This window comes from Peromyscus leucopus, chromosome 5 (genome assembly GCF_004664715.2).
Source record: "Peromyscus leucopus breed LL Stock chromosome 5, UCI_PerLeu_2.1, whole genome shotgun sequence".
Lineage (NCBI taxonomy): Eukaryota > Metazoa > Chordata > Mammalia > Rodentia > Cricetidae > Peromyscus > Peromyscus leucopus.
Window position 1 is genome coordinate 28298246 of NC_051067.1, and position 27250 is coordinate 28325495.

General features: G+C 44.0%; 1 protein-coding gene across 2 annotated transcripts; it reads left to right on the top strand.

Moving 5' to 3' along the window:
- The first annotated feature begins 6278 nt into the window (after positions 1-6278).
- On the top strand, positions 6279-14920 carry Rpp40 (ribonuclease P/MRP subunit p40). Of its 2 annotated transcripts, none has more exons than XM_028881581.2 (8): positions 6279-6456; positions 7769-7913; positions 8571-8639; positions 9928-10023; positions 10655-10780; positions 12929-13127; positions 13235-13369; positions 14690-14920. In XM_028881581.2, the coding sequence occupies exons 1-8, from the start codon at positions 6334-6336 to the stop codon at positions 14886-14888; spliced, it is 1092 nt and encodes a 363-aa protein (XP_028737414.1). In that variant the 5' UTR covers positions 6279-6333; the 3' UTR covers positions 14889-14920. The 2 variants fall into 2 exon arrangements, with proteins under 2 accessions (XP_028737414.1, XP_037061691.1); XM_037205796.1 differs by lacking the exon at positions 6279-6456 and adding an exon at positions 6628-6755.
- The last annotated feature ends 12330 nt before the right edge of the window (positions 14921-27250 follow it).

Here is a 27250-nt window from a genome sequence, read left to right on the forward strand (position 1 = left end):
TATTTTATTTATTTATTTCGTTTTTCGAGGCAGGGTTTCTCTGTGTTGCTTTGACACCTTTCCTGGAACTCACTCTGTAGACCAGGCTGACCTCAAACTCACAGAGATTTACCTGGCTCTGCCTCCTGAGTGCTGGGATTAAAGGTGTGTGTGCCACCGCCTTGATTTTTTGATAGGGGTCTTATGTAGCTCAGGCTGACTTCAAATTGCTACATTGCCATGGATGACCTTGAGCCCCTGATCCTCCTGCCCTCACCTTCCAATTGCTGGTACCAGAGGCATTTGCCACTGTGTCAGGTTTATGTGGTCCTGGGGACAGAACCCAGGGATCTGTGTACATTAGACAAGAAGCTTACCAACTGAGCTACATCCTTGGCCTCAGCACTGATTTTAAAAGATAGTTGTGCTGGATAGAGCAATCTTGGTTAGAGTTAATTTTTAGGTCTTGTTATATATTGTTCCACACCTTCTTAGCTTTTAGGACTGCTGCTGAAAGTTATGATATTATTCTTCTATGTCCACCTTTGTAGCTGAGTTAGTGCTTTTTTCCCTTTACTGCTTTTTGATATAAAGCAAAAAGATATGTAAGGCGTGAGACCCAGAAACTAGAAGCATTTGGCTGGTGGCTTATCGGCGTCTTCATATGCTGCTGGTCAAGTGCTGTGGGACTGGCGGGTGGCAGAGATTTGTCCTGACTGTGGGAAAGGCAGAAAAACTCAAGCTACAAATGGCGCCCAACGACATGGAGCTAAAGAAAAAAAAGGGAAGAAAAAAAAAAAGAGGGACTAAAGAAAAAGGACAAATGAACAGGGATAAAGGCCGGTGTTATGAAAAAAAAAAAATACTAAAGACAAAGTCCCTTAACCAAGAGGTGCTCCAATAAAGTGTGATCTGAGAAGAATCCTCGCGTGGTGGTAAAGAGGATTCAGAACTCAACACACGGAGCGGTGACGTCGGTAAGTTCTCCAGGAATGGTGACGTCAGTAAATGCCCCACAGTTCCTAATTCTAGATTTATGGAAATGGCTAATTTAAGATAAAAGGAAATGGTTAATTTAAGATAAAAGAACAGTTAGCAAGAAGCCTGCCACGGCCATACAGTTTACAAGCAGAATAAGTCTCTGTGTTTACTTGGTTGGGTCTGAGCGGCTGTGGGACTGGCGGATGGCAGAGATTTGTCCTGACTGTGGGCAAGGCAGAAAAACTAAAGCTACAGCTTTTAATATTGTTTCTTTGCTTTATATTTTTTACTTCCTCACTGTGTCACGGAGAGAATCTGGCCATGCTTATTTGAATTGTAAATGTCTGTTGTGTTTGGATGTTCATTTCCTTCTCTAAATTTGGGGCTTTTTTCCTGCCATAATTTCACCAACAGATTCTCTATGCCTTTAGTTTTGATCTCAGCTCCTTTCTGTCTCATAGATTCTTAACTTTGGTCTCTCGATCATAACCCAGAGTTCTTGAATATTGTTGTCCTGTTCATTATTTTCTTTATTGATATTTGAACGTATGGCTTTCTCAACCTTGTCATATACTCTTTCTTCTGCTTGGCCACATCGATTGGTAATATTTTACACTTTGATTTTTATTTGATCTTTTTTCAATTCCATGATTTCTATTTGTGTATTTTTGTCAAAATTTCAGTGTCTTTACATAATTATTTTTCAGCTATAGAGTCTAAGAACTCTGAAGCTCCAGCAGACTGCCTGATGTTCACAGCTGCATATTGAAAAGCACAAGACAAGCTCTGTCTACACACTCAGTGCTCTGGTGTTTTAGAATATTATTTTAAGGTGTGTTACTTTTGTTTATGTTGCATTTGTTTAACCCTGTGAAGCTGTATTACTGTGCCTATCTAATACACCTGATGGGCTAATAAAGAGCTGAATGGCCAACAGTGAGGCAGGAGAGAGAAATAGGCAGGGCTGGTAGGCAGAGAGGATAAATAGAAGGGGAAATCTGGAAGAAGGAATGAGAGAGAAGTAGCCAGAAAAGGAGGAGAACTCCAGGGGCCAGCCACCCAGCTACACAGCAAGCCATGGAGTAAGAGTAAGATTTATAGAAGAGAATGGGAAAAGCCCAGAGGCAAAAGGTAGATGGGATACTTTAAGAAAAGCTGGCTAGAAATAAGCTGGACATTTATAATTAATAGTAAGACTCCATGTGTGATTTATTTCGGAGCTGGGTGGCAGGTCCCCCAAAAGAGCCAAAATACCAACAACACCACTCTGGTTACTTTCCTCCTTTTCAAAGCACTGAGGAGACAATCCTTAGCTAGACCATTAGCACCCCAGGGACTATAATATGGAGAATATCAGGAGAATGGGAGAACTTGAACCAGAAACTGAAAAGCTAAGTGTGGTCAGCAGAGGTCCCTGATGAACAAAGTAAAGCTACTAAGATAAAGACATCGCTCCCCAAAAGTACCCCAATTTCAGTCATCTCCAGAAACCTAGTACAGTGGAAACTCCCTGGAATCTACAAGAGTGACCCTACTGAAGCCTCCTAGTAATGGGGGATAAGGAGCCCAAACTGGCCATCTTCTATAACCAGGTAAGGCTTTTAACAGTTGGACTGGGACATCAACCCATCCACAAAACGTTCCTGTCTGCAAGATGTGCTGGGGCAATGGTGGTACAGAACTTGTGGGAGTGGTCAACCCATGACTGGTACAACTTGTGGACCACATCACATCATGCCATGAGAGGGAGCCCATGCCTGACACTGCCTGGATAGCCAGAGACCAGAGGCAGGAGAGTCCAGAGACCCAGGATAGAAACAAACTTGACTGGCAAAAACAACAACAACAACAACAACAAAAGTCAGCTGGGCAGTGGTGGCGCATGTCTTTAATCCCAGCACTCAGGAGGCAGAGACGTGCAGATCTCTGTGAGTTCAAGGCCAGCCTGGTCTACATGGTGAGTTCCAGAACAGCTAGGACTATACAGTAACCCCCCCCCCCAAAAAAAAAGTCAATAAAATGATTCCTAATGATATTCTGTTATACTCATAGATTAGTGCCTAGCCCAATCGTCATCAGAGGGCATCATCCAGCAAATGATGGGAGCAGATGCAGAGATCCACCACCACTAGGTAGAGCCAAGGGAACCCAGCAGAAGCAGGGAAGGAAGGATTGTAGGAATCAGAGGGGTTGGGGACACCATGAGAACTTGGGCCACAGAATCAACTAAGCAGGGCTCATAGGGACTCACAGACTCTCAATAGATCAACGGATCCTGTATGGATGGGTCTGACCTAGGCCCTTTGCACCTATGTTATGGTCATATAGCTTGGTGTTCTTGTGGGACTCTCAACAATGGGAGTGTGGGGGGGGGTCTACAACTCTTCTGCCTTTGCTTGGGATCCTTTTCTCCTAAGGGGTTGCTACATCCAGCCCTGATATGAGGATTTGTGCCCAATTTTATTATCTTGTTAGGCCATGTTCAGTGGATATCTCTGGGAAGCCTGCTCTTTTTATTTTTTATTTTTATCTTTTGAAGGAAAACAGAAGTTGATCTGGGGGAAGGGGAAGTGGGGGAGGGGTGAGGAGGAGTGGACGGAGGGGAAACTGTGGTCAGAATAGGAAAAGAATAAGAGTTTTTTTTTTTTTTAAAGATGTCAAAGGGAAAACACACACACACACACACACACACACACACACACACATACACACACACACACACACAAAACAAAGTAAAGACAGCTTGTGATATTTTATTTGTGCTCTAACAAATAAAGCTTGCCTGGAGATCAGAGGTCAAAACCAGCCACTATATTAAACATAGAGGTCAGGCAGTGGTAGCACATGCCTTTAATCCTAGCATTCGGAAGGCAGAGATTCATCTGGATCTCTGTGAGTTCAAGGCCACACTGGAAACAGAGCCAGGCATGGTGGCACACGCCTTTAATCCCAGTGCTAGTTAACCAGAGGTCTAGAGGTCTGTACATACAGTCAGGAAGTGATAGAGCTGGGTGTAGAGAGGAAGTAAGATGGCAGGGCACCGAGAGGTATATAGGTGTGAGTACCGGAAGTAGCTCCCTTGGGCTGAGGATTTCCTATCGGTAAGAACTTGTGGCTGGCTTGTTCTATTCCTCTTCTTTCAGCTTTCACTCTAATATCTGGCTCCAGGATTTTTATTAATAAGACCATTTAGCAATTCGTGTTATAAGAGCTCTGGAGAACACATGACACTTGTTCAATACAAGCTCAAGACAAGAGTCTGCAAGTTCAACAACACCCCTCTCCTGGGCAATTCCAAACACCCTGAACGAGGCTGCTTCCACACTGCATCTTTCTCCTTTCTCTTTTACTTTTACTCTTTGTTCTTCTTAGTGTGCTGTTAGTGTTTTCACTGTATTGCATTCTTTAGAAACTTTGTAATTCCCTCTCACATATTTTCATGTGTTTTACATCTCATACATAAGTTTATTTTATATTATTTACATTTTTTTATTACTTGGCACTCTTTTTCTTCCTTTTGTACCTTTTTAAAAATTGTACATTTTTATCTTTTATCCCCTTTGTGTTTATATAGTTCATTATTCAAGCCTTTTTATCAGTGAGATTTTCCCTCTTCTTTTCATTATTTTTTTTCTAAACCCTTTCTCTCTTCACTTCCCCATCCATGACATACTTTCCCATTCCTCTTTTTCTTTCTTTTATTGGAGCTTGCTTTTCTTCTTTCTCCTTTCCGTACTTCATATTCTTGCTATTTTCACATTTACCCTACATAATCTTAAGGTTCACAGCATCCTCTACATTAGTGTTGGAAATCTGTTCCTTGGTTGTTGGCCATACATTGCTGAACTCAGTCATTGTGAGTGTGTTTTGATGTCTTCCTTTGCTGCATCTCAGCACTTTGTTTCTCCTCTAGGAGTGCGGTGCTGGGGACTGAGCCTTGGAGAGTGAGGGCACTAGGTCAGAATAACAGCAAGTAAGCCAGTAAGACACCTTCAAATCAATAGATACCAAAACTACACACAGAAATGCAAGAAACAAGAGTGAAAAAACATGACAACTCTTCCAAACAACAACAATAACAAAACAACTATCCAGGCGTGGTGGTGCACACCTTTAATCCCAGCTATTGGCTGAGCTTTTATAATTAATAATAAGTCTCTGTGTCATTATTTGGGAGCTGACTGGAGGGACAGAGAAAGACTCGCTATGGAGTCCCAGGTCATTCAGGATATATAATTAGACCCTGTCTCAAAACAAAACAGTTTGACCACTGGATTAAAAGATTCTGAAACAGGTAAAGTGCTGGGTGACTTCAGAAGTTTACTAGTAAAAATACTTTAAGACCTCAAAAAAGATTCAAACAAAAAGATTAATTCAGTCAAGGACCTGGAGAGGAAAGTCAGCTGCACACATATGCTTAGCAAAACAGATGAGAAAAATCAGCAATATGGCTTTTTTTTTTTTAATTGGCTACATGGAAGTACAATTCAGCTGAGATTCTGGGGGAAATTACACAAATAGAAATGTTGTAAATGAAAAAATAAATCAAACAATCAAAAAGCAAAGCAAAGGAGTCCTGTTGGAAGTAAAAATGCTAAAATACCATATTTTCTTCCCCCACAATTTCCTATACCTTTTGGGAAGGCTCAGTGGGAACTTAGGGGTGGGGGGGAGGGGTGTGCATTAGGAACTAGACCATGTGAGGAGTCAGGAAAATAGAATGTGTGCCCAAAGCAGGTGAATTTCCTGACTATACTGAATCTTCCCTCTGTCTTATCATCCTCCTTTTTATTTTTTATTTTATTTTATTTTATGGTTTTTCAAGACAGGGTTTCTCTGTGTAGCTTTGCGCCTTTCCTGGAACTCACTTGGTAGACCAGGCTGGCCTCGAACTCACAGAGATCCGAGTGCCTCTGCCTCCCGAGTGCTGGGATTAAAGGCGTGCGCCACCACCGCCCGGCTTCATCCTCCTTTTTATAATGTGACAGAGTGCAGGCCTTCTCTGAGTCCTGCTCAGGTACGCACTGTTCTTCCCTGAAGAAACTCTGTGGAATGGAATGGATGTGTTAGGTTCCCAAGAACCTTCGGAGAAGCTTCCGAGTTCTTTACAAATATAAGAAACCCTCACTCTACTCCTACCCAAATCTCCTAGGACCTGACAGCAGAGGGGAAGGAAAGAAGGGTTAAGGGCGTGGCGGAGGGAGGGGCGTGGCATCAGACGGGGGCAAATGGTACAGTGAGGGGCGGTCCGGGAGGCGGGGCGGTCCGGGAGGCGGAGCGGGGCGGTCCGGAAGGCGGGGCGGTCCGGGAGGCGGGGCGGTCCGGGAGGCGGGGCGGTCCGGGAGGCGGGGCGCGCCTAGACGCGTGCTTAACATGGCCACGCTGCGGCGACTGCAAGAGGCTCCCCGGCACTTACTCGTCTGTGAGAAATCCAACTTCGGCCACGACAAGTCTCGCCATAAACATCTCGTGGAGACGCACTATCATAATTACAGGGTGAGTCAGGTCCACCCGGCCTCCTTGGGCTGGAGAGGTTTAGGATAGAGCTCCGGGCTTACCCCGGCGGGACCTCCTCGCCTTGCCGGGGCGGGCAGAGTCCATCGCCAGGCATGCTGGGAATTGTAGTCTCTTCAGTTTGCCGAGTACCTTACTTGGAGGGGTGTAGGACTGCAACTCCCAGCTAAGCCGGATACAGGGCGGTACTCCGCCCTTCAGGAAGAGTGGAGTTTTGGTGTTCATTTTCTGAGTTCGACTGGTTAATGCGGGGTTCGTGATTGAGTCTCCCACGGCCCGCGGTAACTAGGTGAAGGGTTGGACAGGCACGGAGGAGTTAGGAGTGTGACCTGAATAACATGAAGCTGCCTTTCGCCCCAAATTTGGGCTAGTCTCTCCGTAGCTCAGCTTGTGCCTCTTTCCAAAGCATCACCGGGTTTGACAACTAAGGAACTCGAAAAAAACCTACCTCAAGACAAGGGCTTAAGCATTTTACACCTTAAATATCGGCTTGATACGTTTCTCAGAGACATTAACTGGCGTCCTTGTTCCTCAGGCACAGGCTAGTTGTTGGAGCTTTGCGGGACGGACTTTAGATGTGCCTTTGGGGATCATTTGAAATGCGCGCTGATTTTACATCTCTGCTTTGTTTGAAATCTCATTACTGCGGTCAAGGGTGTATCGCTTATCTTGTCTGGCCTGTTATGTTCGTCTAGGAAATGGAAGCGTCCAGGAGCATTTCTGTTTCTGTGTAGCTTCTTACCAATGGAATGTCCCTAAACTCCCTCTGCTCCCAGGAGCAGTTCCTTTGGTTTCAGTGACTCCAGGGTAAACAAATCAAGGCATGTTGAATTATACTATACTTCCTTGAATATAAAGTGTGAAGGACATAGCATGTATTGCTCATGTGCAAAAGATAAAATTTAAGCAAGACGTCTATTACATTTCTACTTAGTCTCTTGCCTCACATTGCAATGCAGAAATGAAAAAAAAAAAAAAAACAAAAAACTTGAGTAATCAAATGTGTTTGCCTGAGATTGATAGCTTAAAAGATTTGGTACCTAGCAGGGTAGTGCATACCTTTAATCCCAGGCAGAGGTGGGTAGATTGCTGAGTTTGAGGCTAGCCTGATACACAGTTTCTCTATGAGGAAAAAAAACTTGTCTCAGAAAATAATTTTAAGAATATTTGTTGTCTGTGTTTGTATGTCCCAGTAAAACCTGTAAAGGAATAACTAGCAATTTTCATATTTCACTTCTAAAAACGTAGTGTTAATCTTCATAAAATATAACTTTGTACTTCTACATTCCAATAGGTTTCATTTCTTATTCCTGAATGTGGGCTGTTATCAAAAGAACTGAAAAGCCTGGTCATGGAAATTGGGCCCTATTACTCTGTGAAGAACTTACCACTTCATGAATTAATTACACATGAGTTCATCCACACCTTTGTAAAGAAAGGTAAGAAAAGGCATTTAGTGCCTCATATGAACAAGGAAGGATGAAGAACTATAGGAAGGCCATAGCAAAATACTGGGGTTCTTCAGTTGTTTTCAAAAGGACCTGTAGAGGCTAGACCATGTGGTTAGCTGCGTGCATCACTTCTCCATCTATCCGAATTGTTTGTTCTCCTCTTTCCTGTGTCCTCTTTAGGTGATGGCTACAGATCTTACAAATTTAATTAGCCCTTCCAACAACTCAAGTGAAGTAGGTTGAATCCCTCCTTAGCAAATGAGGAAGATTAAGTAGCTTTTGATTATTAACTTGGTTGAGTAGTTTCTCACTTGTAACTTAGAACTTTGCCTCAAAGGTTTGTCCCCTTGCATCTTCTACTGTACACCGTTCTTTCTGCTAGAATCCCCAAGGTTGTGGGTTCTATTCTGAGTCCATTCTCAGCCTGTTGATAGTAAACTTGCACAGAAAGATCCTGCCTGTATGGGTCTAGCTGGAACTTAGCATGTATATATCCCTGGTCTGTATTGGGTTTATTGAGTGGCTTAGAATAGTGCTAGCTACTGACTGTTACCTACCTGGAAAATTTGTTGTCATGTGAAAATAATTCATTAGCAAACATTATGCAGGGTTGAGTTAATTCTTTTTCTTGAATTTCTCTTACAGGTTCATTTTCTGCATTAACATACAATACAAGTATTGATGAAGATAATACTGTTGCCCTCCTACCAAATGGTGACAACATTCATTTTTTTTTACTTATTTTTTTCAATTATAAAAGAAATCTGTGTGGTTAGAAAAAACAAAATAAAAATTTAAAAAAAACCAACTCTAGGGTGTAGAGAGATGACTTAGCAGTTAGGATCACTGGCTGCTCTTCCAAAGGACCAGAGTTCAGTTTCTAGCACCCTTGGTAGCTCACAACTGTCTGTAGTTCCAGTTCCAGGGGATCCAGTGCCCTTCCTTCTCTGGCCTCCACAGGCATCAGGCACATACATGATGCACATGTGGGCAAAACACATCAAATACACATCAAAATGTAACATAATCATTTTTAAAAAGTCAAATCATGCAATTCTAAACAGAGTAAAATGAAGCTCCTCCTTGAGCTCTAGACTTCCTTCTTAGATGGAGCAGTTTTCCAAAATTTCCTATGAATTTATAGCATAACGTTTTTACCGTTGGTTATATTACCTTGTTTCTCAGTAGTCTTATTTCCCAAGCTGTATGGCATAGACATGTTCCTTCATCAGTGCAAATAGTTGAGACTTAGAACTTTTTGCTTTGTTTTGTTTGGAGATGGGACCTTACCATTTGGCCCAGGTTGGTCTCAGATTTTCAATCCCCTCTGCCTTAGCTTTCCAAGTGCTGGGATTACAAATATGAACCAGCACATCTCTACTTAGCTCTAACACAGTTTTTAAATGACTTGAAGATATTTGAAGTAGGGGCTGGAGAAATGGCTCAGCAGCTAAGAGTGCTTACTGCCATTGCAGGGGACCCAGGTTCAGTTCCCAGTACCCACATGGCAGCTCACAAGTTCCAGGAGATCTGACACCCTCTTCTGACCTCCACAGGCTCTTTGGTGTACTTACATATACCCAGGCACACAAATACATATAACATTAAATTAAATTTAAAGAAGAAGGTATTTGAAATTGATGTACAGACCAGAGTTTGGTGGTTTCTTCCTTAATACAAATATAATTATTTCTCGTTTCACGACTGTAATATCTACATATGTATATATGATAGATAATATCACCAAGCATGGTGTCTTACCTCTGTAATCCCTGTATTTGGAAGGCTGAGGCAGGATGATTGCCACCCATATGAGGCCAGCCTCAGCTACACAGCAAGTTCTAGGCCAGTCAAGTACATGGCTAGATAAATCCGATGTGTTATGAATAAGTTCTTCATATGTACTTACACTGCTGTGTCATTGCGCAGTGTTCTACCTTCCGTGGAGAATATCAGCCATATTTTAACATTTCTCTTATGGGAATTATTATTTTATTTATAGGGAAATTAATTTTATCACTGGATAAAGATACTTATGAAGAAACTGGACTTCAAGGTCGTCCGTCTCGGTATTCTGGCAGAAAAACAATGAAGTTTAGTAAGTATTATGTGTGCTCCTCTGGCGTCTAGCAAATCAGTTTTCTTGTAATAAATGATAAGTGTTTGCCACACCTCCAATCTCTGTTCAGAAAAGGGAGGGCTCTTTCTTGCCTTTGAAATCCTGACTCAAGGAGCTGGTGGTTGGGCGTCCCAGAGGATCAGTTGGCATGGTTAAATTGTTTCTCTTAGCTGTACGCTGCATTTAATAAGGGTTGTAGAACTGGACTGGCCCCTTGCATGCAGTGGAGAGCAGCAAGTTAGTGTGCTTGGCACACAGTTTATGATTCCTAGTAGGAATTCACTCACAAGTGAAGGGGTGGTTTTGATGACATTGTCTGGGGAGCCTCAGTAACCAAGGCTGCCACAACCACACAAGATTGAAGTTGATCTCCTGAAGACCTCTGCCCTTGATCTTTGACCGAGGAAGATTTAAAGTATTTAAAAAACTGTAGCTGGCAGCTCTCAACACTAGAAATAGCCCACTGAGGGATATGTTTTTGATGAGGCAAAAGGGATGAAGAACAAAATAATCTGTACTGTTTATAAACTTAACAAAAATTCCGATGTTTCTCTACAGTGTAAGCTATGTATACTTTGAATGAAACATGTATTCCTTTTTCTACTTTAAGTTATTTCCATTGATTTAATGGATTTATCCCTTAACCTGGATTCTAAGAAGTATGAAAGAATATCTTGGTCCTTCAAAGAAAAGAAGCCTTTGAAGTTTGATTTTCTTTTGGCTTGGCATCATACAGGTATGAAGTATAAATTTTATAATGATACAATGATTTTGACATCTTGTTGGAGAGGTGTAATGGAAGGTTGAGTTGTGATGTATCACTGATGTCAAGGAATATTGTTTACATAGATGTGTGGCATTGTGAAGGAGCTGTTCTAGCTCTCTAGATGTCCGAAACACCTTTTGTCAGGGTAACCTAGTTCTGGAGCAATCTGCCCCAATCTTCTTGGGTTTTCTGCAGATGCAGAGATGCACAGTGGCTTCAGAACAGCTAACCTGTATCTACTCTCTTCTTTCTCTCCCGTGTACACCAGACATGGCTAGAATATTGGCTAGAATATTTTAAAGCAGCATCAGTTATATGAGTGTGATATGTTTATCATTATTGCAGGATAGTACCCCAGACAGGCTATTAAATGTCTGATAGCATTTGTTGTGACTTTCAATTGATTAGAATACTGAATTTAGTGCCAGCTTTAATGTTGATCAAGTATATTAATCTGCTTACAACTTCCACATGTATTGCTCCTTTTAGAGGTCTATCTTTGGCCCATTATCAGATTGTAACAAATCAGATCATTGGGAATTATGGTGGTGTGTTATCACCTTTAGAAGACAGGGAAACAATCCTTTTTGGAACTCTACCCATCTGTCTGCTCCTCATGGAAAGTTCCTGGACTCTGTCGGCCCTGGATGACTCCTGTCTGTCCAAATTTCATAATGCTTGGTGTCTGTCCTCCTTTTGCATATGGTAAATATACAAGAGAAGAAAGATATTTGCTCATGTTTCTTTCACTTGGCAACTTCTCTGAGGATTGTCTGTGCATTGGGTTCTGAATAGCTCCTAATTACTTCCAGAGAAATTAAGAATGGACTGAGATTTTACCCTGTCTACCAACCAGCAAAATCAGCCACAGGTGTCATGGGTCAAAGACAAAGGATTTGATTCATCACAGTGGTAGCAGTTGACCAGTGTAGAACCCCTGCTGGCAAGCTAATAGTGTCACTCTCAGGATAAACCAAAGGCCTGAGAACCTGGAGCCTGATATCCAGAAGCAGGAGAAGCTGGGTCTCTCAGCTCCAGGAGACAGTGTGAATCTTGCCTCTGCCTCTTTGTTCTGTCTGGGCCCTGGCTGTTGGGATAACTCACATGTCTACCACCCTAAGAGTGGGACTTTCCTACTCAGTCCGTGAACTCACATGCCAGTCTCTTTTTGAAACGTCCTCACAGACACACCTAGAAATGAGCTTTGCCACTAATCCAGTTTGACACCTAGAATTAATCAACACATAAGAGAATTGACATTTGCATAAGCTCACCAAATCCCAGTTGGCATGGAATGTCACAGAGTTGTTTTAGTAATGCTGGCATGTGGAGTGGCTTGCACTGCGGAACAGGAGCATAGAGCCCAAGGAACCCAGTTGTTTTATAGTGGGAGTAAGCCTATCTGCTCTGCCCACAGATGGGGGGTGGTGCCAGTATTTCTCTCTTACTGGACAGTAAGCCAGCCTGCCCTATGCTTTGGAGGGTGTGTGTGTGTGTGTGTGTGTGTGTGTGTGTGTTTCTGTCTTCCAAGGTGGTTGGGTGCACAGACTTCTCTGAAAATATAGTGGATTTTCCTGGGTCTTCAAAGGGATAGTTAGCATGAGATTCTACTGTCATTCAGTTCCTCTGCTGTTTCCTATTAGAGTGCACAAATAATCTCCTTTCTGTAGAGTTCACTAACATCCTATGCAAGGAATACTTTGAGGTTTATATATGAAGTGGAAATTTTCTTGTTAGAGCAAATAAAACAAATGTGAGCCTGAGCTGAAGGTGTCATGTAATTTCCAGGAAGAGTGAAAAAGGTCATTGTTTATAATACTTTAGCATAAGCAGCTGAAAGCAACTTTAAGTTGCTTTAATTGTAATTAGGATGCAGCTCTGCCTAGCTTCCATGTTACTTAATCTTACCAGTTCCCTGTAACTCAAAAGGGAATCGGAAACGTGTTGGGCACGGTGATACATACGGATGAAGGGAAGGGAGGCAGGCAGAAGGATCATGCATTGGAAGCCAGATACATACTGAGACCCTGTCCCAAAAACACACGGGAGAAGACAAGGGAGTGGAGTTACATCCAAGTTATAACAACGCTGACTTAGCCTTATTTGGTGTGTTTGAAGGTGCACAAGAATCAACAGTGATGTCATACTTCTCCAAATACCGAATTCAGGAGCATCAGCCCAAAGTGGCAGTGAGCACCGTGAGAGAGCTGCAGTGCCCGGTGCTGCAGAGCGGCTGGATTGCAGGAGAGCCGGAGGAGGCCTGCAGCGCCCCGGAGCTCTTTGACTGGCTGGGCGCTGTCTTCTGCAGTGCGGAGCTGTGGGTATATGAGCTCTGGATTTGTTGCTTGTCTTCAGGAAGAGTTCAGTAATCTGGATGTGGTTATGTAGTGGTTGTAAATACGTTTTCTTTCCTTTTTATGGCAGAAATAACCAACCTTATAATTTCATATCAACCTACTGCTGTCCCCAGCCAAGCACAGTGATAGCCCAAGCTTGTCTGTGTACAATCACAGGTTTCATACTGCCAGAGAAGATACACATCCTTCTGGAACAGCTATGGTGAGTATTGACTGTGTCTCTCATTCGTTGGTGCTGCATTGGGGTGTTAAGGACTTTTGTTAGTGTGGTACAAGGCAGAGCCCCTCACACACATTTATCCCGTTTTTTTTTCATTACTTGGACTCAAAAGTATATTAACATTTTAAATGTCATAAGTATTCATTAAAAACAGCAACAACAATTAAAAAAAAAAAGACAGCTATCTTTCTTTAAGATTTGTTTTATTTACATGCACATGCATGAGTGCCATTGAAGACCAGAAGAGGGTTTCAGATCCCCTGGGGCTGGAGTTGCAGACAGTTATGAGTCCACCTATGTGGGTGCTGGGAAGCAAACTTGGGGTCTCTGAAAGTAAGTGCTTTTAACTACTGGGCCATCTCTCCGGCCCTGGCATATTATTCTTGCTGACAGAGAAAATGCTATTTGGAAGTGCTTAACCCTTGTGGAAAGAGAAAGCAGAGCCTCAGTAGGCCTCTTGAAACAAGCTGCTCATTTTCCTGGTTATGTTTTGAGCCATTTTGATAAATAAATGCACACATTACTCGAAAATACTTCAGTATTCTATGGGACAAATTATGATCTATGTTAAGTTAAAGAATTCTGCAGATCTTTCATTCAGAATTAGGCGGGAACTTGGCATGGTGGTCCACACCTTTAATCCCAGCAGTTGGGAGGCAGAGGCAGACAGATCTGAGTTCGATGCCAGCCTGCTCTACATTGTGAGTTCTAGAACACCTAGGGCTACATAGAGAAACCCTAGTTTTTGTTTTGTTTTTTTCCTCCCATGCTGGGAATCAAACTCAAGGCCTTGAGCATGGTAGGCAAGTGTTAAGCACTACGTCCCCACCCCGGCAAGAATATTACTCTTCGTGGGAGAGGCCAGGGAGATTGCTCAGTGGGTAAGGACACATGAGCCAAAACTGGCAGCCTGAGTTGATTCTCAGGATCCACAGAGGACCTCAAAGGTGTCTTCTGACCCCAGCACAGGCATACACACATTTAACACAAACCAACAAAACCCCACCTAAATAGGAGGGAAACTATTATGTAACTTGGGTGGGGTAGAGGTTGTTCTCTTGGTCTTAACTGGATTTTCCAGGCTGTAAGAGCTGCTGAAGTTGTTTTCTGACTGTTATGTTAGTTAATCTTTATGGAATTCATAATATAGCACCAAGTATTTAATTCACATAGCCTGGTTTTTATGAATCAAAATAGAGTCTCAGCTTAATTAGATCATCAGAAATACCCCTAGTCCAGGATAATTTCTTTAATGTGGACATTCCTGACCTCTTATTTATAAGAATTTTCTTTCTTTTTCAGTCACTACTTTGATGAACCAAAGTTAGCCCCATGGGTCACCTTGTCAGTTCAAGGCTTTGCAGACAGCCCTGTCTCGTGGAGAGAGAATGAACATGGCTTCCAAAAAGGAGGAGAGCACTTATACAACTTTGTGGTTTTCAGCAATCAGGACTATTGGCTTCAGATGGCTGTTGGGGCGTTTGATGACTGTCCACCATAAGAAAATTAAAAGTTAAAACTATGTTGTCAGTATTTCCTCATCGTGGAAGGGTTATGTGTCATCCAGCCTTGTCATAATAATTCACTTCTAAGATCAGCATTTGCTTACTGTCTACTCTGCAGTGGCCCCTGGGCACTGGCTGCTTGTCCAGTGACTAGCTCTGAGCTGACGATTCTCTTGAGCACAGGGTGTTGCTTACTCCAGAGTAGGGTAAGCTGGAAGATAGGGACCAATAGGATTGGACTAGTTGGTGAGTTTTTAGGTAAAAAGGAATCCTTATCCTTGGCAGGCCCAGTCCCTCTCATGGGCGCTATTCTTACATTAACTGATCTAGTTTGATTTTTTGTTGACCAGAAGCAACTTCTGGAAGGAAAGAACAGGTTACAGTTCATCAGCAAAGGAAGTTGAGGCAGAAACTTAGAGACAAGAACTGAAGCAGAGATCATGGAAGAATGCTACTTTCTGGCTTGCTCGCCTAGCTTTTTTATATAGCCCAGGACCACCTGCTTAGGAGAGGCATTTCCTACTGTGGGCTGGGCCATCTTCCATCAACCAGCAATCAAGAAAATATCTCATCGACATGCTCGTGGGCCGGCTGATGGAGGCAGTTCCTCAGGTATAAGCATCTGGCTTGTACCTGACCCAGTCACTGTGGGGCTGGCAGGACAGAGGGAATGGGCTTCGCTCTTGGCGGGGAGGACATTTGGGAGAATATTTAGCCCTACTTCAGTCTCACTAGTTCAAGCTGATAGGACTGTCCTGGCTGAAGGCACAGCAAGAATGTAGGAAGGGCTGGAACATGGAAAGAAGGACCTTTCCCCTGTGGAGAAAGGCCACCAGGGAACTTCTTCAACATAGGACTAATTTGTCCACACTCCAGTGTAGGTGTACAAGTTTGGGAAGGCATTTCTCAGCAGGACACCAGCTAGCCAGCCCAAGCTTCTTAGGCGCCCTCTTCCTCTAAGGGTGAGTAGAAGGTGTGTGTCGGGACAGTGCACTGCTTTATGGAAACAACTTCCTTGATGATGACCCTATTAACAGAACCGAGCGTTTTATGCACTGTCTTATTTTAAGATGGGGGTAGGGGGCTCAAGGGTTAAATTAACACAGGAGACAACACAAAGGCCTGGATTTTGTGAGGTGTGGTTCATTAAGCACCATCAAAACAATGCCTACCATAGGCTGTGTGGATGATAGTTTGTATGACTTAGAAACACCCTTTTCCCTTAAGCTTGCCTGCTGGAGTTTAAAATTGATCCTACGGATCTTTGCCTGTAAGTTTTCTTCCTTTCTTTTTCTGTCTCATGTGTCATGAATCCATCCATTTGGCTGAACTTGCTGTCCCTTTTCTATCCATTAAAATCCACACTGGCCTGGGATGGGGGGGGGGTAGGAGAAAATGGCCACAGCAAGCTGAGTGAGCATTGCTGCAGAAATCTACTAGCCTTGTACATGCCATCTGCAGGGGACCCCTGAGAGAAAGCAGCCATGTGAGGACATTCAGCCAGGATCATCAATCCATTGATACTGTACACTCGTTCTGGGGAGAAACCAGTTTTTTTTTTTGGGGGGGGGTGGATCCTGCCTACTTTCTTTGCTTCCCTCAACTGATGATGAAAGTTAGAGCTTTCCCTTGATTTAGGAAGAGTTCACATCTGGCTTTAATTTCTGATCACAATTGGCAGCCTGAGACAGCATGTTCTGCTAATCCCAGGGACTCTGGGCTCTTAGGCCTTGATGCTAATTGCCGTCACCTGGGTGAGAGATCCAGGTTAGACTCAGAGGCTAGGATGTATGGTTGTCTCGGTCTGTGAGCAGCCAGGATTTGTCCTGTGCAGCTTAGACCTCTTGACAGGCCTCCATCTCTTTGTTCCTGTGAGAAAGTTTTGAGCATAATGCTTTCTGAACTTCCAGAATGTTCTCCTTTCTCTCAATTGATAAACTTTGCCCCCATCCCATTTTTAAATCCATTCAAAATTTCTCAGAACAAAAGCAAAGCCAATACATTTGATTGAGTAATAACAATGGCTGACATTTCTGGGCAGTCATTGAGTATTCAAGCAAGCCAAGCATTTTAAACACATTCCACCAGTTAATGCCCATGAAAGTCCTTCGGAACAGATGCGACTCACATTTTACAGATAGACCCCACCATGGCCACAGGGTGAAGTAGGCAGTCAAGCCGGAATGGCTCATTAAGTTTTATTCTATACCTGGAGATTTAAAAATTAAGATTTATAGCCAGGTGTGGTGCACTCCTTTAATTTCAGCACTTGGGAGGTGAAGGCAGGTAGATCTCTATGGTTTTGAGACCAGTCCGTTCTACGTAGTGAGTTTCAGACCAGCCAGAACTGTAGAGTGACACCCACATCTGAAAAAAAACAATACGGTGTTTTTAATCCTTCATAAATACGTTTATTCATTGTTAGATAACAGATTTCCCCCAAATTTAATCACTTAAAACAGCCATTTGTTATTTTTCATGGTACTGCTTATTAATCAGAAGGTTGTTCTGTCTGGCACGATGGTGGGTTAGCTGGTCTTAAGTGGCTCACTTCCACACTCAGAGGGTGGTTCTGGTGGCAGGTTTGGTGGTCACTTGAGACTAATGACCAGAGACCTCTTTGCTCTTTTTTTCTTTTTTTTTTAAAGATTTATTTATTATGTATACAGTATTCTGCTTACATGTATCCCTGCAAGCCAGAAGAGGGCACCAGATCTCATTGTAGATGGTTGTAAGCCACCATGTGGTTGCTGGGAATTGAACTCAGGACCTCTGGAAGAACAGCCAGTGCTCTTAACCTCTGAGCCATCTCTCATTGCTCTTCTGCATGGGCTTCTTGGTAGCTGTGCTTTTTCACATCATGGTGGGCACTAGTAAGGAACATTACAGATAGATAAGGCCTATTGTGAAAGTACTTAAGGATCCAGTTGAAATATTGTTGTTTATGACTCACTGACCAAAGTTACTCTCATGGCCAAGGGTTGAATTGACAGGAGATTATACAAGGGCATGATGAATCTTGGGAGGTGGTTCATTGGGCACCACCAGAGCAACAGTTTGCCATAGGCTGTATGGATGATAGTCTATATGGCTGAAAACCATCTTTCTTTTCCTTTTATTTTTTTTTGGGGGGGAGTGAAACTTACTTTATTTACATTGCACAGAACTGCCGTACTGCTGTTCAGGAAGACATGACTTAGTAAAAAGGGAAAAAGAAGGAATGATGTAGTGAGGAGCAAAGAAGGAACCTAACACCTAGTAGTGGAACAGCCAGTATTGCTTGGGTGGGTCTCTACAATCCTCAAAGCTTGGAGTTCGCTTGAGTGAACGAGGGCAGTCGCCTGCTTCTCTCCTCAAATGTCACCAGCATCCGAGATATTTGAGGTTAAAGAATCTTCTGTACCGAAAGTGCAGCGATGCAGAGCACAGGGACTCAGCACTTGCTGGCTTTGGGAATGGCACTACGACTCCCGCCGGAGCTGCGCTGGGCCTTGAACAAAACCACAACTGCTCCCCATGAAGGCACCAGGACGTGCAACCATGAGCTGAGGGCTCGTCCGCTAGCGCGAGCCGCCACCAAAAACTCTTGCAACACCCTCCACACCGTATCCAGTGCCGCCTCCGCCATGACGCCCGCCCGTGGGAAGACTTTCTTTTCCTTTTAAACTCACCAGTTGGTCTTCCAAATTGAGTTTATGAATCTTTGCCTAATTCTCCTCTTTTCCCCCAGACAGAGTCTCATGTATCCCAGCCAGACTGGCCTTGAACTTTCTATGTAGCTGAGTATGTCCTTGAACTTCTGATCCTCCTGCCTCTACCTTTTGAGGGCTGGGATTATAGGCATGTGCCACCATGCTGGTTTTTATGCAGTGTTGGTGATTGAAACCAGAGCTTCCTTCATGCTAGGTAAACACTTGACCAACCAAGCTACATCTCCAAGTCCTACACACATAACATTAAAAACTTTGGTGATGTTCAGAATGCTGAACTGATCAGTAAGTGGCTAGCTCATTTGTAAATTTAATATTCTCTGCTTCAGTTTAATAAGAAAGACAGATGGCTGTCCTAGTTGGCCTCAACAGTCAACTGGACATGACCTAGAGTCATCTGAAGGAGTCTCGATTGAGAAATTACCTAAGTCAGATTGATCTATTGCCATGTCTGTGAGAGATTGTCTCGATTGATCACTGATGTCAGAGGGCCTAGCTCACTGTGGGCAGCATCATCCCTAGGCAGATGGATGTGGACGGTGTGGTGGTTTGAATGGGTATGGCTCCATAGACTCTTGTGTTTGAATGCTTGGCCCATAGGGAGTGGCACTATTAGAAGGTATGACGTTGTTGGGGGGAAGTGTGTCACTGTGGAGGCAGGCTTTGAGGTCTCATATATGCTCAAGCTATGCCCAGTATGGTACTCAGTTCACTTCCTGTGCCCTGTGGATCAAGATGTAGAACTCTCAGCTCCTTCTCCAGCACTGTATCTGCCTGCACGCTGCCATGCTTCTCACCAAGATGATAATGACTAAACTTCCAAAACTGCAAGCAAGCCCCAATGAAATGTTTTCCTTTATAAGAGTTGCTATGGTCATGGTGTTTCTTCATAACAACAGAAACCCTAAGACGGACAGTGTAAGACTTAGCTGAGCATGAGCCTGTGAGCAAGCCAGTGAGTGAGCCAGTAAACAGTGTTCCTCCATGGTTTCTTCATGAGTTCCTGCTCTGACTTCCCTCAATAATGAACTGTGACCTGGAAGTATAAGCCAGATAAACCCTTTCCTACCTAAGGTAGTTTGAATAAGAATGGCCCCCATATGCTCATATATTTGACTGCTTACTCACCAGGGAGTGAAACTCTTTGAAAGGATTAGAAGGATTAAGAGGTGTATCCTTGTTGGAGGAAGTATATCACTGGAGGCTGAGTGTTGAGGCTTCAAATGCCCACGCCAGGCTCAATCTCTGTCTCTCTCTTGGCCTCAAAGAGATGAGCTCTCAGCTGCTGCTCCAGCACCATGGTTTTCTGAAAGCTGTCATGCTCCTTGCCATGTTAATAATGGACGACTAAGCCTCTGAAACTGTAAGCAAGCCCCCAGTTAAATGCTTTCTTTTATAAAGTTTCCACAGTCATGGTGTCTCTTCACAGCAACGGAACACTAAGACACTACCTTAAGTTGCTTTTTGTCAGAGTGTTTTATCACATCAACAGAATGAAAATGGAATAGTGACTATCCACTGAAGTCAGCCAGCTGGACAGAAGGACGGTCAGAATGTCAGCATGTCCCTGGGATTTCCACCCCATCACTAGGCTAAAAGGTCTGTCTCTGTGGCCTCTTCTTACTACCCTGTCATGTCATTTTTCTCTAGACAAAGAAGCAACTTTAAATTCCTCAGACACAAAGTTTTCTCAGACACTTGCTGTCCTTCCTGATGAGGAACACCGCTGTCCTCCTTCCATGGGCTGCAGTTAGCAGTCCACACGTGCATTTGACCTGGCCACTCTTGGGAGTCAGCATTGGGGTCAGCCCTCAGGGGATTCTTCTCAGAGACCCTTGATAAGGTTGGTGCCCCCCCCATTGGGGGGTTTGGGCTCCACAAATCCTGAGGTCTCTGTGTTGTACAGCTTCCACCCTGCATGAGATGGTCAGTTCTAAGACTGCATCCTTCCCACTCTGAGGTAAGACTCTCCTGTAGGCTGGAACCACAGCTTGGCAATCCTTTTTCCTTTCTTTTTTGCTTGTTTAATTGTGGTAAACTTATAAAATGGACTAAGATAACTGTATTCAGTATAGAACCCAGTGGTAGTATTCACATTTACACAGTGCAACCACTGCCACTCTCCACTGCTGGAACTTTTTCAAAGCCCAGGCAGATACTCCATTCCTAGTACATAGTAACTGCTTCACCTTGTCCCAGGCTCTGGAAACCTCTGTTCTCGAGTGTGCTTGTTGTATAAGTGGGATGATGCAGCACTTGTCTTCTGGTGACTGGCTTCTCACTATGATGTCCTCAAAGTTCATTTGTGTTTCCAGCCTGTGTCGGAATCCCCTTTCCTTTTTAAGAAATATATACAAGTAAATCCCACCTTACAGACATTCTGCTTGTCAACCTTTGTATTTCCAGGCCCTGGAAAGTAACTCAGTGACTGTTTGATGGATGTTGTGATTTGAATGTGAAATGTCCCCCATAGGCACCTGCATTTGAACACGTGGTCTTTAGCTGGTGATGCTATTTTGGGGAAGTTGTAGAACTTTAGGAGGCAGAACCTCTTATAGCCTGTCCCCGTTTCCTGTTCACTCTGGGAGTCATTACTGCAGGTGCAATGTGACCAGCCAGCCTCCTGCTCCTGCCCCGGTGCCTTCCCTGTTATGGTGGAACATGTCCCCTAGAGCTATAAGTCAGAATGACCCTCTCCTCCCTTAAATAGCTTCTTGTCTCACATTTAGTCACAGCAATGAGACTAAGTCAATATGGTGGATGATGGAATGATGGTGATGTACAGAAGCTGAGAGTGAGTGACCAGCATAAATACTCAGTGACCCATGTTCACAAGTGAGAAAATCGACATTTCTCCCCTGATGTTATTAGAAGCACAAACAAATTCCCCATAGTGGACTATGACCTCAAAACCAAAACAAAATGCCTGTGTTTCCCCAGTGGCTGTGCTTCAGGCCGCTCTGGGGAAACTGGGTAGAGGGTGTCCTTAGTCTACAGTAACTCTTCGCATGTGTTCCTTAGTGGGTGTAGTTTGCATTCCTCTGATGGTTGGTGACATTGGACTCTTTTTCAAATACTTGTTGGCCATTTCTATGTTTTTGTTGTTGTTTAGTTTGCAAATGTCTCTTCAGGTTCTTTGCCAACGTTGCAAATAGCTTATTATAGAGAGAGGAAGGCCAAAAAATAAAGAGCTCAAAGTAAGAATTGAAATCGTGTTGAAAATAAGCTGTGTCTGACTCTTAAGCTGCTCTGCTGTGCAGTGGAGTAGTAAAATAGTGTTGTTGTTGTTTTGCAGGCTGTGCTTTGCCTGAGAGACTACTTTACAAGGAGACCTTTTACTCCATTTTGAGGGAAAGAAATGGGTCTAAGCTCTGGGTAGAGCCACAAACTACACCATTAGCTGCAAAGTGCACTCATCTAGCATAAACTGATAAACGGCACTCCCGGAAGTAGAAAGGAACTGCCTTATACATTTATCAGGGTGCATCGAGACTGAAGGGGCCCATGGGTGTGTCACAATCATATCAGAGAAACCAGGCCCAAGAACTTAACAGACACACCAGACAGGCAGGGTGCCAGACACCTAACACTGTGGTGGTGATGCCCCACCAATCTAGCATGTGATAGCCCATATCTGCATCAGAGATTGGAAAGTGGAGGACTCCCAACTGTCCCTGAAGCTTCCGTTTATCTTCTTTGTCCCATTGTCATTGCGGTTTGAGACTACCAGCTCATCTAACTTTTTACCCATCTAGACCTGGACCTGAACTCGCCATTTCCTGCCCTTGGACCCCGGTTCAACTTTTCACCCTGAAGCTTCATTCCACAGCTTCGCTCTCCAAACGATTCCAGCAGCTTCAGCCGCAGCTGTTTCCTGACCCCAGTCTCCTTGCTGTCTTCCCAATGCAGATTCCCTCAGCCCAGTTCTGAAACCTTTCCAATGCTGATGGTCTCTTTATCTTGCCTTTGTCCTATAAACCACATATGTGCACGGAGATAGAATTGCCGTGTGCTATGAGAGTTAATAACTGAGACTGGAATGGAAGAACCGGAGTTCACCTCAGCCAGACAACCAGGGTGGGGGTGATGATCCGGCACATTGCTGCGGCTGAAACTGATGGGCCTTGGAGATTTTACTGTTACTCAGTGAATGCTGACGCTGTGGAAAGACATAAATGTGCCCATCTTTCTGTGTACTCACACCCTGACCCCACTCTCCAGCGATCAGGTCCCTCACTGTGTGCAACCTGACCCAGGGACTTGTGCTGTCCTATAGAGATGATTAAAGCCTAACTTTGTGATCCCTAGTGTCTCCATTGGCCATTCTCAGGAGGGGTAAGTGGTGTTTAAAATCTACCTTTCTGATCCAACACAAATAGCTCAGGAAGCAAGGCCAGGAAACTTCTCTTAACTGCTATAAAAGGTCCCCTATCCCTCTCGGCGGGTACAGTTCTCTGTCTGAGAATTCACTTTCTGTTTCTTTCCATAGTGTCTATCCTTTATGAAAACCTCAGTACTGGTGTGGGGTAAATACTTTTCTGTGTCTTGGGCTCATCATTCCTAATGTAACAGGTGTTTGCTGTTATTTTCACTGTTAGGTTTGAGTTTACTATGTACTTTATACTAACCACTCATCAGCTGAGATGCTCACAAATAGCCTCTCTGGTTCTGTAGGTTGTCTCTTCTTTGCTGCACAGAAGTTTTTGAGTTTGGTATTTTAGCGTCTGCCTATGCTTTGAGATCATATCTAAGAAACTGTTCACATACCCTGTTGCTGAATTTGCCCCTGTGTTTTCTGTGGTTTTATAACCTCGGGCCTCACATCAATGCCTTCAATCCACTTGAGCTGATTTTTCTGTATGGTATGGTGGAGTTCGAATCTCATCCTTTAGCATGTGGTTATCCGGTTTTCCCAGAATGCTTTGCTGGGGATTCCTTTCCCTTTTGTGTTAACTCAGTGTCATTTTGGAGAGTCAACTGATTAAAAGTGCTTGGGTTTATTCCTGACCCTGTTCCATGTCATTGATTGGCCAAACTGTTTTATGTCAGTAATGTGACATTCTCATTACTGGAGGCTTATGATAGATTTGGAAATCAAAGAGTGTGATCCCCTGGGTGGTGATAGAGCACGCCTTTAATCCCAGCACTTGGGAGAAAGAGGTAGGTGGATCTCTGAGTTTGAGGAAAACATGGTCTACAGAGTGAGTTCCAAGAAAGCCAGGGCTACACAGAGAATCCCTGTCTCAAGCAACAACAACAACAAAAACCAACAGAAGTAAAGTATGATCCTTCTGACTTCATTCTTTGCCTGTTTACTGGGTTTTTGTTTATTCGTTTTGTGTTTGCGTGCGGTTTCTTTAAAATGGGAGGATTGTTTTCTCTATTCTTGTTGGGTTGGATTTGTGTTTGGATTGGGATTGTATTAATTTGTAGATAGTTTTGGATTCTGTGAACATTTTATCCATCTAGGTTCTTCCAGTCTATGTTCAAGGGTTGTTTTTCCATTTGTTTGTGTCTTCCTCAAGTCTCCCTCCACCCTTTAAGAAGACACGGCAGGTTTATTGTGTGTTCCTTAGAGGCAGTGTGCAGGTGGGGCAGGAGTCCTGCCACATGTCTCTCTCTAGCTCTTTCATCGGTGTCTTATTGTCCGTGAACAGTTCTTTCACCTCTTTAGTCAAATTTATTCCTAAATGTTTTATTATTTTTTTTTTTTTTGGTTTTTTCGAGACAGGGTTTCTCTGTGTAGCTTTGTGCCTTTCCTGAAATTCACTTGGTAGCCCAGGCTGGCCTTGAACTCCCAGAGATCTGCCTGGCTCTGCCTCCCGAGTGCTGGGATTAAAGGTGTGCGCCACCACCGCCCGGCTGTTCCTAAATGTTTTAATTCTGTAGATGTTATGGGAAAAAAAAGTCTTCATCACTTTTTTTGGGGGGGGGAGATAGTTTATCATTCATGTATAGAAATGCAATTGAATTTTCCATGTTAATTTTATATCCTAGATTTGCTTATTAGTTCTAACAGTTCTAACGTGTTTCAGGTGTCCCCTGTGTAAGGACATATTTGCAGACAGAGGCACGTGGCTTCGTCCCTTGTGGTTTGTGTACTTGTATTTCTTTCTCTTGCCTGGTCACTCTGCTTAGGGCTTCCTCTGCCACACTGAGCAGAAGTGGGGAGATGAGCAGCCTTGTTTTGCTCCTGATTGTAGAGAAGAGTTTAATCTTTCACTGTCAAGTGTGATTTGGGGAATGGATTTGTAACATCATCAGGGTTAAGCCAGGGTCTACAGGCCACACAAACCTGTAGCAGTCTCTTTCTCTTTCCTTTCCAGCTGCTCTAAAAGACATGGCTGGCACGGTACTGTGGCCGAGTCTGGAGTCTTCACTTCCCCAGAGGGAGCCTGTCAAACACGTAAGTTATTGGAGGCCACCAGTGGCATAGTCTGTAAGGTGGCCACATGTTAACTAAAGGGCTGACACTTTCCCCCTGCTCTGTCCCTAGGAATCAAGCACAACCAGACTGGAAGCTACTCATCAACTACATGACATGAAACACCCGCCTCTGAAACCACTAAGAAGGGCCCTCCTAACCCTGAGTGCTTAAGCTCTCCACGGGAACCCTTACTCCCCATGGCTGTCTTCTTTGATGGTATCATGAATCCTGGAGAGGATGTCACTACCAGACTCCTGTATGCTCCAGGAAATTGACATTTTGTTTAGGGACAGCTGTCTGTTTCTCTACTGTGAGACTGCAAAGGAATTATTTTTCACACAGCCCATTTGCTCCCAGTCTAGAGGTTGTGGATTCTTGGAGGGGCTGAATGGGGACTCTGCTGTCCCCTGGGCCAGAGAGAAACATGAAGCAGTGGCAGGCAGCCCTGGTTCTAGGTCTGAGCACAGCCCTCAGATCTTTAAACTTCCCAATCTGGAGTTGCCCTGGCAAACTGGGCAGTGGTAGCACACACCTTTAATTCCAGCACTCAGAGAGGCAGAGGCAGGTGGATCTCTGTGAGTTTGAGGCCAGCCTAGTCTACAGAGCGAGATCCAGGACAGCCAAGGCTATACAAGAAACACTATCTTGAAAAATAAAAAACAAAAAGAAGACACAATTCTGTTAGATTAAGGGTAAATACTTTTAACCCCGTGTCTTAGGCTCAGCATTCCTGGTGTAACAGATGTTCCATGTCATTGACTGATGCAGGGGTAGGAAGAGGAGAGGAGAAAGGAGCTTACAGGAGAGCGCACACCTGGGTGAAAGCACGCTGAGGGCAAACTTGGCTGCGACACGCGCCCTCTGCAGGGCAGTAGCAGAAACACATGGCATGGTGGGCAGAGAGGCAAGGGCTTGTCCTGGATGACATCCTGATGGAAAAATGTCCCACCAGCTTTGCCAAGGGACACAGAGAGATGTCAGCTCCAAGGCTTCCTGGAACCCCACAAGAGTGGATTGCTGGATCCTTGCACTTCCTACAAAGGCTGTTCCAAATGTCACTGAATGCTGGCCTTAGCAACAAGCAGCCAAGGGTGTAGGTTCCGCTCTTGGCCAGGGTCCACGGCAGTATGTGAGAAAAGAGCTTCACATTTCTTCAGGCTTTCTTTAGAAGTGCCGGGAGGAAGCTGGACACGATGGCACAGATGAGATCTCAGTGCTCGGGAGGCAGAAACAGGATGATCTGGAGTTCAAAGTCATTCTCAGATGCACAGCAAGTTCCAGAACTGTCTAGGTTACATGAGCCCTGTCTCAAAGTAAATTAAATAAAACAAAATGGATGAAGGAATAGGTGCCTTGTAAAATATTTATAAATGTCTCAGTTTAAAGTATTTCACAAAATTGTACTTCTCAAAAGGAAGCAGGCTTGCTTGCACCACAAGGACTATCTCAGAGCCTTTCTTCCTCTTCTTTTTCCCCATTTAGCCCAGGAGCAGAGAAAGAAGTGAGCGGGGGCTGGAGAGATGGCTCAGAGGTTAAGAGCACTGGCTGCTCTTCCAGAGGTCCTGAGTTCAATTCCCAGCAACCTCATGCCAGCTCACAACCATCCGTAATGAGATCTGGTGGCCTCTGCTGGCCAAAAGAACACTGTATACATAATAAATAGATCTGGGGGGGGGTGGAGAGAAAGAGAGAAAGAGAGAGAGAGAGAGAGAGAGAGAGAGAGAGAGAGAGAGAGAGAGAGGTGAGCAAATTTACCGTGTTTCTTCTTTTTGAAGGATAGCAGATGCTAGTTGCTGCTTGGCATAAACCCCAAACCTAGTGATTAAATAACAAAACCATGTGCAGCCAGCAGACAAATGAGTCGGTTTCCTCACAACCACACTTCAGCCAGAAAGGTGAGCTGGGATGACCTGTTCTTCCCTCTCTACGGCCTGGCAGTAATCTGTGAACTCTTGGGTGCAGCCACATGGTCTGTGGTGTCATCAGGAAGACCACACTTTCAAAGAAGTCCAGATCTTATATGAAAATAAACGTGTGGCTAGGCTGAACGGGGGCCCTGCCAGAGAGGAAAAGCATTCATTTAAACATCTGATTTGTATCCAAATCCATTCCATCAAAGACCTGACTCTGCAAGAGTGTGCCAACTCGCTGGAGGAGCAGCACAGGCATTTCTGCTGTGCCTGTAAAGTGGCCTCAACTTCCCATGCCACCAGAGCCAAAA

What these genes read in the sequence shown, in the direction of transcription:
- Rpp40 (XM_028881581.2), top strand. Translation starts at nt 6,334, where the DNA reads ATGGCCACGCTGCGGCGACTGCAAGAGGCTCCCCGGCACTTACTCGTC. An exon ending in CGCACTATCATAATTACAGG is followed by an intron (nt 6,457 to 7,768) that starts GTGAGTCAGGTC and finishes ACATTCCAATAG; the next exon opens with GTTTCATTTCTTATTCCTGA. An exon ending in TGTTGCCCTCCTACCAAATG is followed by an intron (nt 8,640 to 9,927) that starts GTGACAACATTC and finishes TTTTATTTATAG; the next exon opens with GGAAATTAATTTTATCACTG.